We start from the raw sequence: 13,904 nt of genomic DNA on the forward strand, positions 1-13,904 counted from the left end.
AATTTAGTATATCAAAATAATGACTTAATTTAGTATTTTAAAAATAATGACTTAATTTAGTATCTCAAAAATAATGACTTAATTTAGTATCTCAAAATAATGACTTAATTTAGTATCTCAAAATAATGACTTAATTTAGTACCTCAAAATAATGACTTAATTTAGTATCTCAAAATAATGACTTAATTTAGTATCTCAAAATAATGACTTAATTTAGTATCTCAAAAATAATGACTTAATTTAGTATCTCAAAAATAATGACTTAATTTAGTATCTCAAAAATAATGACTTAATTTAGTATTTTAAAAATGACTTAATTTAGTATCTCAAAATAATGACTTAATTTAGTATCTCAAAATAATGACTTAATTTAGTATTTTAAAAATAATGACTTAATTCAGTATTTTAAAAATAATGACTTAATTTAGTATTTTAAAAATAATGACTTAATTTAGTATTTTAAAAATAATGACTTAATTTAGTATCTGAAAATAATGACTTAATTTAGTATATCAAAATAATGACTTAATTTAGTATCTGAAAATAATGACTTAATTTAGTATATCAAAATAATGACTTAATTTAGTATTTTAAAAATAATGACTTAATTTAGTATCTGAAAATAATGACTTAATTTAGTATCTCAAAATAATGACTTAATTTAGTATATCAAAAATAATGACTTAATTTAGTATCTCAAAATAATGACTTAATTTAGTATCTCAAAATAATGACTTAATTTAGTACCTCAAAATAATGACTTAATTTAGTATCTCAAAATAATGACTTAATTTAGTATCTCAAAATAATGACTAGGTGTAGTATTTTAAAATAATGACTTAATTTAGTATCTCAAAAATAATGATCTATGAACCTCTTTAATAATGAATAATTGAGATCCTTTGGGACTGGGACTGGGACTGGGATTGGGAGTGGGAGTGGGATTGGGAGTGGGAGTGACTGAAGAGTAAAGACCGTGACGCTGAGAGGCGCCGCCAGTGCTATATAGACCCCCGGCCTGCAGGGGGCGCGCTGCGCTGCGCTGCTCTGTCTCCGCTGGCTCTCCGCTCGGTCTGTCTCCGCTCGGTGTGTTTGACCTTCTGCAGGCTGCGGAGTGAACGCCAGTGAAATGGCTCCCCCGGTGCAGGTCTCTCCTCTTATTAAGGTACCTCCTCACCCCTCTACCCTCCACACCTCTCTAACACCCACCGCGGGGACAGGGGGCGACCCGGGTCAGCCGCTTTATCCCGGGTCAGCGGAGTGAGTGAGTGAGTGAGTGAGCTGCGGGCTAACGGCTAACAGCTAACAGCTGCGGGGGGGGTCAGATTAAATACAGTCAGATTAATGATGACAGGAGTGAGGGGGTCAGGCTTCATATTGTTCATCTGTCATTAATATTAATAATAATAATGAATACTGAGGATGAGGATGATGATGAGGATGATGATGAGGATGTCCCGCTCTTGTCCCACAGACAGCCAGGTACTCAGCCCTGATCGCAGGGATCATCTACGGGAAGCTGAGATATGGTGAGTTTCTCACTTCACAGTCTGGAAAAGCGAGGACTGCTGTGTCCCCCCCGGGCCGGCTGTGTCCCCCCCCGGGCCGGCTGTGTCCCCCCGGGCCGCAGGCCTGCAGCTGAAAGAGGTCACCTGGCCTCTGAAACATGAAGGTCCAGAGTCCCCCTCTCTGGGGACTGACTACAGACCTGCTCCACAGATCAGCTGTTACGTAACCTTGAGCGTAGTGACGGGGGTCTAATCTGGGGGTGGGAGCTAGTACAGGGTCTCAGGGTCTACTGTTTCCTCCCCTCTCCTTCCCCAGACTACCTGAAGCCCATTGCAGAGGAGGAGCGTCGGATCGAGGAGGAGGAGAAGAAGTTGAGGGAGGAAAAGGAACGGATCGCTAAGCAGCTGGCGGAGGGTAAGCGCTGGTCTTCCTTCACCCGGGTCTGGTAGAGCCGACCGAGCGGCACCTGCTCACTCTCTAACTCCCTCTTCTGTGTTCGCTCGCCCACAGCAAACGAGGACACCATCCTGAAGTGATCTGCTCGGCCCGTCCTGGAGGTCCCCCCGTCTCCCCCCGTCTCTCTCTCTCTCTCTCCCCCTCCCCTTTTCCTTGTCCCCCTCCAGCCGGCCACACTGGACAAGCGCCTGTCGGTTAGAACTCGAGAATGACGTCAAGCCGTCCGTCATCTGTAGACGAGGGGCGTCCATGCACCCACGATGGCACATCGACCCCCCGAGGGCGAGCCTGAACACCCCCTGCCTTAGATTCTCCACATGTACATATCTGTGGCCTCGCTCCCGCGGTGACGGCAAACCGCACCGGTCCCAGTTCCCACCCCTGAGGACCCCCTTTCTTTCATTGTTGCTGTGTGAGACTGGAGACCCGCTGTGGAGCTCCGCTCAGTAGACAGGCTGCTCTCACTGTTCACGTGGCTTACTGGAGCTGTTCAGCGCTGAACTCCAGTTATTGATTATATTGATTATTGAGTTTATAAATAAACCTTCACCCATAAACTGCTGCTGCTTCTTGTTGTTGTTTTCATCCCAAACCTGCTGATTTTGCTGAGGACGGCTGGTTCAGTAACAGGACTGAGGGATGCAGCAGATGTTCCTGATCACGTTTATTGATCTGTGTGTTTTAACTGCTGGTTAGTGAAGTGTGTGTGTGTGTGTGTGTGTGTGTGTGTGGGCAGTAGGTCCGTTTTAGTTCTGTCAGCAGAGCTGGCTGTATTTCTCAACGGGGGAATATTCTCCGGCTCGGCCCCAGTAATCCACCGCTCTCACTCTGTAGGAACCGCACACCTCGCCGCTCCCTGAGGAACAGCAGCACACACACACACACACACACACACACACACACACACACCCTTAAGGTCCGATAACAGTCCTCTATAGACGCAAGAACTTCAGATTCTGTCTTTGTGAATGGTATCCTGTTCATATGGGTTAAGGGACCTTCAATAAATGGACTAAAGTATTGGGACACCTTATTCTCAGGCTTTTGTTAGACTAACTGTCTCTACTTTCCAATATTGGAGAGAACACAGTTCCTCCACAGCTCAGTGCTGGGGGGCTTTATATATTTATTTTTATCTGCTCCAGAGAGTCCTATTCTATTGGCAGTACCTCTTCTCAGCAATGGGTGCAGCCAAATGCATTCATTAGAAGGAGTGTCCACAAACTTTTTTTTTATTTATTTTTTTTTTGGACATGCAGCATAAGTCGTAATGTCGGTTTACCTGGAGAAAAGGTGAACGACGTGAAAATGGTGTCTCTGATGTTGATCCTCTGGAAGGTGGCGCCGTCTGTGGAGAACTCCACCTCGTACGTCTTTACACACCTGGGAGGAAGAGCGCAGTGGTGAGGGAGGTGGGTTCCGTCCTTACCTGCCGGGGGGGCCGACGCTGGGAAAGCTGTTGTGAGTGTCTTACTTGGTGCCGATGCAGTGATCCCTCCAGACTACGAGGACCTGGCCTGTGGTGATGGGGACGAAGCGCACACCGTTCACCTACACACACACACACACACACACACACAGGATTTGAACCCACGACCTTCAGCTTGTCGGCTCAGCTCTCACAGTATGAGTATAAGGGTTTCTTCTTTAGTTCTACACTGGAGCAATAATGTAAACGCTAATGTAGACTACATGGCCAAATGTTTGTGGACACCCCTTCTAATGAATGCATTCGGCTGCTTTAAGGACTCGTGAGTGAACATCATAAAGCTACTGGCACCGTGCCTAAATCTAATCTAGTCTAACCCAGAATCTCTTTAACTCCTTCGATTTCAGAAGAAACGGGAACTGAGCAAGTGTCCCAATACTTTTGTCCATATAGCGCAGTTAGCTAGGCAGCTTATAGCAGCGTGGCTCGCTCACCTGGCCGGGTGCTAGCGTGGCGCGGGCACACACGTGGACGAGCAGGATGGACGGAACGGGCAGTTTTACCACCAGGGTGAAAACGCCCCGCCCCGGAAACGGCTCAGGACCCTCCCTCCGCGCATCCTGAGCACAAAGCACAGCGTTAGACATGGGCAGGGACCCCCTGAGAGCACAGGAGGTGAGAAGGCAGCAGGGGATCCAGAAACAGCACCCATGGGTGTGTGTTTGAGTGTGTGCCTCACCTCTCGGCTCCGGAGCTGTGTAAACTGCTGCGGTGTGGGGTAATCCGGGCTGCCCATCTGCCTCCACAGCTCATACGGGTTACTCACATTATTGTCCAGGTAGTGGGTCACATACATCAGACCTGTAGGACACGTGGAGCCCTGTGAACAACCTCATTACTGACCAGTGTGTGTGTGTGTGTGTGTGTGTGTGCGGTGACTGACTGGTGTGTGTTGGCGCTCCGGTGAGTTGCAGAGTGACGAGATCAGAGCTGTTGGAGGTCAGGTTGTCTCTGCTGTTGTAAAGCAGCACTGTGCTCTGCCAGCTGTCCGCTGAGTGTGGGATCTGGGGCCGGTGGATGCTGGCCAGCACACCGACCGATCTGTTGACCCGAGAGCCTCCGTCCACCTGGGCCTGCACCTGCTGCTCACCTGCCCATCCAAGTTACAGTTACATACCTCGGCTAAAACGATGCCTGTGCGTAAAGGTGTACGCTAGATTATCGCCTACCTAACAGGGAAAGCAGGCCCATCGCCGTGAGGACGGGTTTCCGTAGCAACTGGACGTGAGGCGGGTGCGTGTTGTTGACCTGGAAACGGGCCGTGAGGGTGCGCTGGGTGAACTGGTGGGGGTGGTAACTGAGGAAGGCGTTGTCGTTGCTCAGCAGGGTGTAGTTCACAGTGTTGTTCTGGCTGGCGATGAGCAGGTCCTGATGCTGAGAGATCACCTACAGCCAAAGCCATAATAGAGCATTATAGAGCATTATAGAGCGCCCCCTACGCTTCCTGTAGTGTATTACAGTCTGTCAGAATGAGTGTGTGGATCATATGAGCATTATAGAGCATTATAGAGTGCCCCCTACGCTTCCTGTAGTGTACTACAGTCTGTCAGAATGAGCGTGTGGATCATATGAGCATTATAGAGCATTATAGAGCACCCCCTACGCTTCCTGTAGTGTATTACAGTCTGTCAGAATGAGCGTGTGGATCATATGATCATTATAGAGCATTATAGAGCGCCCCCTACGCTTCCTGTAGTGTGTAGGTAAGTGTGAGAGTGTGTGTGTGTGTGTGTGTGTGTGTCCACCTTGACCACCATGGCTGCGTAGGTGACATCTGCCCTCCAGGTGAGGGGCTTGTTCCAGCCCACCAGTGGATCAGCCTCGTCATTATAGATGGGAAGAGAGCGGAATACAGGAAAGCGACGCTGGATCTCCTGCACTGTGGCCACTTCCTGCTGCAAGATCGCCAACGTGCTGTTCCCACCCTACACAACACACACACACACACACACACTACATCACCTGCATGCACAGCAAATAAGGCCACGCCCACCTTTTAAAGCCCCTGTATCTCAGAAACGTATGAAGACGCAAGACTCCGCAGTGCCTTCTTGTGCAGGGCGATGTAGTCCAGTCGGACGCCTCTCTCGCCGGTGAAGTAGTTGGTGCCGTTGTAGCAGTGCTGCAGTAAGGCCCAGCAGTAGGGGGAGCGCGGGGGGTCTCGGCAGGCATCCCCCGGACCCCCGAACTTCAACAAAGGGCTGACTGCACGCAGACCCTCCGAACACGCGTCATAGTAGTTGAGAAAACCTGCAGGGGTACCACACAGCACACACACTGAACAGCAGGTTCGAGCCACGGTGATGCCACAGCCATCCGTCTGTCAGTGTTAGCTGACCTATAAGAATTAGCATTTAAGGGGGAGGGGGGGGGGGGGGGTTCTAGATAGTGACTACAGTCAACCTGCTGTGACGTTGATGTACCTTGGATCGTTATGGAGATGTTGTCAAAGTCGTGGTTGTTCGGCTCGTTCCACGTCTCAAAGTTCCACCGGGAGACAGAGCCGAGGCCGTACCGCTCTACACACAAACACACACAGCTGTTACCAGGACGCTCATCTCCGAGGTAAAGACCAGAGAGTGTGAGCTGTCCTCGAACCGACCCGTGTATCTGTCAGCGATGAGGTAGACCAGCCGCCTCCACTCCACCACCTGCCCTTTATCCTCAAAGTCACTGAAGGTGTTCCTCACGCCGCCCATCAGCTCAAACCCTGCGCGAGAAGCATGCGGTCACCACTTTCACCGACTACCTGCTGCCCATCACCCCTCACCTGCTCTCAGTGCAGCTCAGCGTCGCGGCGGTCTCCTACCAGGCTTCAGGCCATTCTGGAGGAGGAGGTCAATGAGCTGGTCCAGGAAGGTGAAGTTGTAGTGATGTTCTCCGTTAATAATCCTGCGTTCAGATCAAACACACAGAGTCGTACATTAAAGCGGATCCACCTGCACTGGGGTCCTGCTGTACCCTGGAAGGAGGCCAGCCCTCACTGACCGGCCGGGGCTCTTTACCGTGCTGACACCAGCTCCAGCAGCCAGTGAATCCGCACCTGCTGCAGTCCAGAGTGGGGCGTGGAGCCGATCAGAGCCAGATTCAGCTGCTGGTCGACACTCAGGTCATAGTGCGGGGAGTCCGAGTGCGGCTGTGGGGGGCTGCAGGGGGAGAGAGAATGAATATATATATATATATATATATATATATATATATTTTTTTTTTTTTAAATATTCGCATCATCATTTCATATAAAACCTGGGCTGTATCTGTGCTGTAGTCATGGCGACTGAGTACAGAGAGGGGGGCGGGTTTCTCTGCAGTGAAGCTCAATTCTTCTCACAGGCTGAGTAATGACTCGTGATTTTTATCATACAAACTAAACTATAATAAATATTAAATATCAATAATTAGTGAAACTGGTGTGTGTTCTGACCAGAATCCAGTGCTCCTCCAGAAGTGTGTGAGCTGTCTGAGGGGCTTATCAGCTTCAACCAGGACCTCCACAGAGGAGGAGGTGGAGGAGGTGGAGGAGGTGGAGGAGCGGGCTGGCTGCAGGGCTATCAGTGCTACAGTCATGTGAATGAACAGAGCTGGGTTTATCTGCAGAGAGGACATTTCCCCCTCATTCCCGAGGAGACCCCCAGCCTCAGCTTCTGCTGCACCACCCGCTCCAACCGCGCGCGCTCACTTTCGCGCCAAAACGACGGTTCGCCCCTTAAAATCTGTCTATTTTCCTTCAAATTATTAACTGGTTTGATTAATTCTATATTTTGAGGGTTAAATTCACTAAATTCCAGCTTTTAATGAAGCGTCCCGCAGCCGCTGCTCCGCTGCTCCCCTCAAAACAAACCGAGTCAGGTGACGGGGCGGGGGGCGGGGGCTGCAGCGCCGCCTGCAGGCCGGGGGGAGTCAGCGCAGCCTGTTTACCTCTATATACTATTTATTAATCTGTAAAAATATTAAACCAGCAGAATATCTCTCTCCTCAACCCTGTTACACACGCTTTCTCATATATGTAACCATATCAGTCAGTAAATAAATAAAATACATTTATTAAAAAAAACTGCGTCATTACGTCATTACGTTTATTGTTGTTTTTAATATTTAATAAGCAGATTTATCAGATTAGTCTGCCGTCTATATGTAAGGGGGGTCATCTAGTTTTTTATTGTCGCATAATATAATATTATAATATAATATAAAACGTATTTATGCATATTCGGTTTTACTGACACGTAACTTGTGCATTAAAAGTTATTTAATAATATATTATTATTGTTGTTATTATTATAAATATATCGTAATTGCTATCTATGAATGCGTTTGTAATGTTTATTTTGCATGTTTATGTAAATATTGGTCTTACTGAATGAATACAGCAGTCCTGAGGTCTTGAAAGATGCATAAAAATAAAATGGGGAGTATTATTAGTGTTATTGTTGTTGTTATTATTATAAATGCGTCATAATTAGTAACTTATCAGTGTATTACTACTACAGTGCAACTGATCTTTACACCCACACACTGACGTCACACTCATAATCATTCAATTTGTTTTATTAGGATTTCATTTCACGATACATTTCACACAGCAGTCAGGACACGGCCCAGACCTCACAATCAGCAAAGCTCTCATCATGAACTGCAGGGAAAACCAGTAGGTACTGCCCCATTTCTCCCAGTCCAGCCCAACACAGTGAGGGCCCTACACTGGAACATTGGCCCCCCGCTCTCTGAATATGATGGGAGGGGTAATGGCTATGGGCGGAATCCTAGCGCCCCTATACATGTTATAAGGGTTGTAGAGGTTGGCGTAGGGGTTGGCGTAGGGATTCGCATAGAGGTTGGCGTAGGGGTTGGCGTAGGGGTTGGCGTAGGGGTTCACATAGGGGTACTGGACCACCTGTCCCGGCAGGGTGGTCACCATAAACTGGTTCTGAGGAGGGTTCAGCAGCTGCGCGTCCTGGTTCGGCAGGGCGCTCATTAGCGGGACCTCCTGAGCTGGGAGGGTGGGGAGGGACACAGGGATTGCCACGCCCGCTTGGGGTAGAAAAGGCCCCAGTGAGGCTGGAGGACCTGCAATCAGCACCTCTTGGCCTGGAATGGGTGCCTGTGGCTGCGGCGGTGGAGCGGAAGCAGCGCCGCCCTGCTGGGGAGCGGCGGAAATGAAGAGGTTAATCTGAGGAGAGGCAGGGCCGCGGGCGGGGTTCGAGTCGGCTGGAGGGCTGACCGGGGGCAGAGGCGACAGAACGATGGCAGGTCCCGACTGGAGCGGCGCCCGAGGGCCGTCCTGGGGCGTCTGCGGGGGCGCTTCGGCCGTCAGGGCGGGAACCGGGGCGCTGCTGCCGAGGGTGGCGAGGGTTTCTTTCATTTCCGTTAGCAAAACTCGGAGGTCCTGATGGAGAAAAGGAGAAAGCGGGGAGATGGATGGTTACGTGGGTTCTGACACTGCAGGACTCTCCGTTATCTAGAACATGGACTAGACAAGTGCAGCGGAAGTAAGGAGACCACCTCTTCGCTCGCATCTCTGGCCTCGCGCCCACGATGTTCCTCGACCTGCAAAACCAAAGACAGAGGCTCAGACCCCGGCCAGACCCCCTCAGGCTGAGGAACGACAAGCACCACCACCACTTACTGGAGCTGCGAGAGCCAGAGCCCAGAAGCTCAGCAGGAACACGGCAGACCTCATCCTCCCAGCCCGCTTCTACACAGCCAGAACCGGACTCAGAACCAGGAGACGTCGGGCAACTCGCCAGCAGAGGAGTGGGGCACTCCTGACAGTCCTGGAAGTTCTGCCTCCAACACGTCTGGTCCTCGACTTTAAAGCAGCCCCCGCTCAGAGACACCCAATCAGGGTCGAGCTCTCGCCCTCGCCCTCGCCCTCGCCCTCTCTCTCTCTCTCTCTCTCTCTCGCCCTCTCTCTCTCTCTCTCTCTCTCGGCTGGAAGAGAAAAACATCTGTAATTATTGAGGGAATGAAATAAACACAGCTGCAGATCCTCAGTCGACCGCAGGGCGTTTACGAAGCCCATCACCTGCCCGTCATTCACCTGCCCGTCATTCCCCAGCAGCTCCCTCATGTCTGAGCGGCCCTCCGTAATCACGGCGGCGGCGGCGGAGGGTCCACCCTCCCTGTCGGTTCCTGCCAAACCCTCAGAACTTCAGCAGACATGGCCCCCAGCTGTCCCGCCCTCACCGGCTTCCCACAATTACGCTCAATCACTTCGGTCCTGTCGCAATACAGACCGCCGCCCTGCGGCACAAGCTCCAGCTGAGAGCACCGCAGCCTACACGCTACCTGGCCACTTTATCAGAAACACCCCATCACTGGCCACTTTATTAGAAACCCCCTACCCTACCTTCTGCTTCCACTCACTGGCCACTTTATTAGAAACACCTACTCTACCTTCTGCTTCCACTCACTGGCCACTTTATTAGAAACACCTACTCTACCTTCTGCTTCCACTCACTGGCCACTTTATTAGAAACACCTACTCTACCTTCTGCTTCCACTCACTGGCCACTTTATTAGAAACACCTACTCTACCTTCTGCTTCCACTCACTGGCCACTTTATTAGAAACCCCCTACCCTACCTTTTGCTTCCACTCACTGGCCACTTTATTGGAAACCCCTACCACCTCCTTCTCTGGCCACTTTATTGGAAACCCCTACCACCTCCTTCTTTGGCCACTTTATTAGAAACACCTACTCTACCTTCTGCTTCCACTCACTGGCCACTTTATTAGAAACACCTACTCTACCTTCTGCTTCCACTCACTGGCCACTTTATTAGAAACCCCTAGCTTACACTTCCACTCACCGGCCACTTTATTAGAAACCCCTACCGTCTGCTCTCTCTGGCCACTTTATTAGAAACCCCTACCGTCTGCTCTCTCCGGCCACTTTATTAGAAACCCCTACCGTCTGCTCTCTCTGGCCACTTTATTAGAAACACCTACCGTCTGCTCTCTCTGGCCACTTTATTAGAAACACCTACCTCCTGCTCTCTCTGGCCACTTTATTAGAAACACCTACCGTCTGCTCTCTCTGGCCGCTTTATTAGAAACCCCTACCTCCTGCTCTCTCTGGCCGCTTTATTAGAAACCCCTACCTCCTGCTATCTCTGGCCACTTTATTGGAAACCCCTACCTCCTGCTATCTCTGGCCACTTTATTAGAAACCCCTACCGTCTGCTCTCTCTGGCCACTTTATTAGAAACCCCTACCGTCTGCTCTCTCTGGCCACTTTATTAGAAACCCCTACCGTCTGCTCTCTCTGGCCACTTTATTAGAAACCCCTACCGTCTGCTCTCTCTGGCCACTTTATTAGAAACACCTACCTCCTGCTCTCTCTGGCCACTTTATTAGAAACACCTACCTCCTGCTCTCTCTGGCCACTTTATTAGAAACACCTACCTCCTGCTCTCTCTGGCCACTTTATTAGAAACACCTACCTCCTGCTCTCTCTGGCCGCTTTATTAGAAACCCCTACCTCCTGCTCTCTCTGGCCGCTTTATTAGAAACCCCTACCTCCTGCTATCTCTGGCCGCTTTATTAGAAACCCCTACCTCCTGCTATCTCTGGCCACTTTATTGGAAACCCCTACCTCCTGCTATCTCCGGCCACTTTATTGGAAACCCCTACCTCCTGCTCTCTCCAGTCACTTTATTGGACTAATCCGTAGGGTATCGTGCTTTAACAGCAGATGGGCTGCCGTGTCTAACTACACCCTCTCTACCCACAGGTGGAGCCACCAGGGAGGTGTTTCTGAGAAAGAGGCAGGAGAGGACATTCCTGGGAAAGATAAAAGCCGCTGTGTTTCTTTATGAATCAGATAAAAGGAGCGAGAGAACAAACCCACCTGAGAGGAACCACAGCCGAGCCTGTTGCACCATCAGCCACGTTCCTTCCAGGGTGGAGGTGAGAGGGCTGTTCACCCACAGTAATCACATTCCCTCCACCTTCCCACAAAAACAGCCAGGACCTGAATACTAATGAGTGACCCGAGGGTGGCAGGAGGTCACCCTGGATAAAAACCGGAGCGCCGTCCAGCTGCCAGCAGGAACGCGAGAGGCGTCGGCTGCCTGAAGGTGAGTGCCATCCTCCTCGCTGCTCTTCAGTTAGCGTTAGCGTAGCTCTTCTAAAAAACCTACCCTGTCCAGTTGAAGCTGGTGAAACTGGTTAACCAGTACAGCTGTTCTACACGCATGACCAGCCTGACCCAGCGTGGTCAGTCCGGTTAGCCATACTGGTCGGCCAGCTAAACCATAGAATATGCGCTACATGCTGGTGAAAAGCTAGTTAACCAGGTAAACCAGCTCAACCGGACACCAGCTACCAACATGAGCTGCTGCAGGCTAACCAAGTATGCTAAGTCTTAGCTAGCCTGTCTGGTAGCTAGGCTGGCTAAGCTACCTCAGTTAGAAGGTGCTAGTCGTTAGCTGCTTTAGTGAACAATAAATAAAAGCGTTAGCATTAGCTAGACTTAGCTTGCTCGCTACAAGGCTATACTGTGCTACGATGCTAACAGTGGGTGATTTTAGACTTTCACAGGTCAAAGGTCAGTGATGGGGACAGTCACACTGCTACTGGGCCTCCTGTCCGCGGGCCTCTGCGCTCCTGTAAGTATCTTGAACTACAGGGGAATGGGGTTGAAATAGGGTTGGGAATGGGAATGGGGTTGGGAATGGGAATGGGAATAGGGTTGGGAACGGGAATGAGGTTGGGAATGGGAATGAGGCTGAAATAGGGTTGGGAATGGGAATGAGGTTGGGAATGGGAATGAGGCTGAAATAGGGTTGGGAATGAAAATGGGGTTGGGAATGAGAATGAGGCTGAAATAGGGTTGGGAATGAGAATGGGGTTGGGAATGGGAATGAGGTTGGGAATGGGAATGAGGCTGAAATAGGGTTGGGAATGAGAATGGGGTTGGGAATGAGAATGAGGCTGAAATAGGGTTGGGAATGAGAATGGGGTTGGGAATGGGAATGAGGCTGAAATAGGGTTGGGAATGGGAATGGGGTTGGGAATGAGAATGAGGCTAATATAGGGTTGGGAATGGGAATGGGGTTGGGAATGGGAATGGGGTTGGGAATGAGAATGAGGCTGAAATAGGGTTGGGAATGGGAATGGGGTTGGGAATGGGAATGAGGTTGGGAATGGGAATGAGGCTGAAATAGGGTTGGGAATGGGGTTGGGAATGGGAATGAGGTTGGGAATGGGAATGAGGCTGAAATAGGGTTGGGAATGGGAATGGGGTTGGGAATGGGGTTGCACTCAGTCCGTGTTCTTTCCGTTTCAGGTGGAGCAGAAGAGGGAGACGAGAGATCTGAGCGCTGAGGTAAACACACTTGCTTACCTGCGTTAGCCGTTAGCCGCTGTCCCGCGCTCTGCTGTCCTCTGTTTGATGGGTCCGGGCTCAGTGACGGTGGACTCTGGTGACGGTGGTCAAACTTGTCTTTGTGTTGAATTGACAGGACCTGCTGCCTTTTGGGCCTCTACCTGCTCCCGTTTTGACCCCACAGGACCTCATCTACCCTGCTCTCTGCCTGGACTACCCCTACTGCAGCTATCCTTCCTACCCCAACAACCTCTATTACCCCGTCCACTTCTTCAACCCCTACGTCCTCCCCTATAACCTCTTTACCCTACAGCTACCCAACGCTCCGGACCTCCAGCCCCAGGTGCCCGCTCAGCCTCCCGTCATCATACTGGACCAGGACACCAACACCACCCAACCAGTGTGACCCAGAGAGAGGAAGAGGGAATGTCCACTAGCCGCTCCCTTGCGCATGAGTGGACTATGGACAGGACACCACCACCGGGTGGGGCTAAACCGCTTTATTTTAAATGGGCAAGGCTGTACTGCTGTAGAACAAATGGGCGGGGCTAAACCATTTTAGACAGAATGGGTGGGGCTAAATCGCAGTCCACTTGTAGAGGTTTGGCTTCCTGTCCACACATAACACCCTCCAAAGGTGGAGACTGTTGATTTATTGGACGTCGTGGTGGACGCAGGATTCCGGCTGAATCTCAAATCCCTCCTTCCTCACTATATAGTGCACTACACAGGTCATAGATTTGGGGAATTTGGGGACTTGCCTAGTGCACTACTTAGGGAGCGGTGTGTCGTTTGGGATTAGTCCTCTGTGTCTCTTTCATTCCTCCTTCTTTCTGGTGGTGTTTCGAGGCCTGTACAGGGCCAGCATGCTACACGAGGGTGTTCGTCTCTGTGTTAATTAATTCATGAATAAATAAACAAATAATGAAATAAATAAAAATGAATCCAGATCAGTTGTGAATTGTTTTTTTTTTTTTTTTTTTTTTTTTTTAATGGTATCGAGGCCACGCCCAAACTCCTCCTCTCCATTACTGCGCCCTATAAAACCACACAGATCACAAGGTCAACGACTTGTGGCTGGAACTTTTTGGGGTCCCACCAGCTCAACCCCCACCCCCTTGC

The 13,904-nt window shown here is 50.0% G+C and overlaps 2 protein-coding genes and 1 long non-coding RNA gene across 3 annotated transcripts; 1 reads left to right on the forward strand and 2 right to left on the reverse strand.

The window, feature by feature from the left end:
* Window positions 1-1,055: 1,055 nt before the first annotated feature.
* Window positions 1,056-2,526, forward strand: LOC140548815 (uncharacterized). Its single transcript, XR_011978939.1, has 4 exons — window positions 1,056-1,165; window positions 1,475-1,529; window positions 1,825-1,923; window positions 2,020-2,526. It is a non-coding gene; the product is annotated as an uncharacterized lncRNA (long non-coding RNA).
* An 88-nt stretch (window positions 2,527-2,614) lies between these two features.
* Window positions 2,615-7,300, reverse strand: idua (alpha-L-iduronidase). The gene is made up of 14 exons (XM_072671983.1): window positions 6,876-7,300; window positions 6,460-6,600; window positions 6,264-6,346; window positions 6,057-6,164; window positions 5,878-5,973; window positions 5,502-5,704; window positions 5,200-5,379; window positions 4,624-4,840; window positions 4,338-4,544; window positions 4,134-4,255; window positions 3,889-4,014; window positions 3,440-3,516; window positions 3,248-3,348; window positions 2,615-2,821 (listed from the first exon to the last, which is right to left on the reverse strand). Exons 1-14 carry the CDS (start codon window positions 7,055-7,057, stop codon window positions 2,721-2,723), a joined length of 1,944 nt encoding a protein of 647 aa, XP_072528084.1. The 5' UTR covers window positions 7,058-7,300; the 3' UTR covers window positions 2,615-2,720.
* Window positions 7,301-8,012: 712 nt separating this feature from the next.
* LOC140548818 (uncharacterized) lies at window positions 8,013-13,864 on the reverse strand. Its single transcript, XM_072671990.1, has 3 exons — window positions 9,078-13,864; window positions 8,954-8,998; window positions 8,013-8,837 (listed from the first exon to the last, which is right to left on the reverse strand). The coding sequence occupies exons 1-3, from the start codon at window positions 9,129-9,131 to the stop codon at window positions 8,148-8,150; spliced, it is 789 nt and encodes a 262-aa protein (XP_072528091.1). The 5' UTR covers window positions 9,132-13,864; the 3' UTR covers window positions 8,013-8,147.
* Window positions 13,865-13,904: the final 40 nt, after the last annotated feature.

This window comes from Salminus brasiliensis, unplaced genomic scaffold, assembly GCF_030463535.1.
Source record: "Salminus brasiliensis unplaced genomic scaffold, fSalBra1.hap2 scaffold_120, whole genome shotgun sequence".
Taxonomy (NCBI): Eukaryota; Metazoa; Chordata; class Actinopteri; order Characiformes; family Bryconidae; genus Salminus; species Salminus brasiliensis.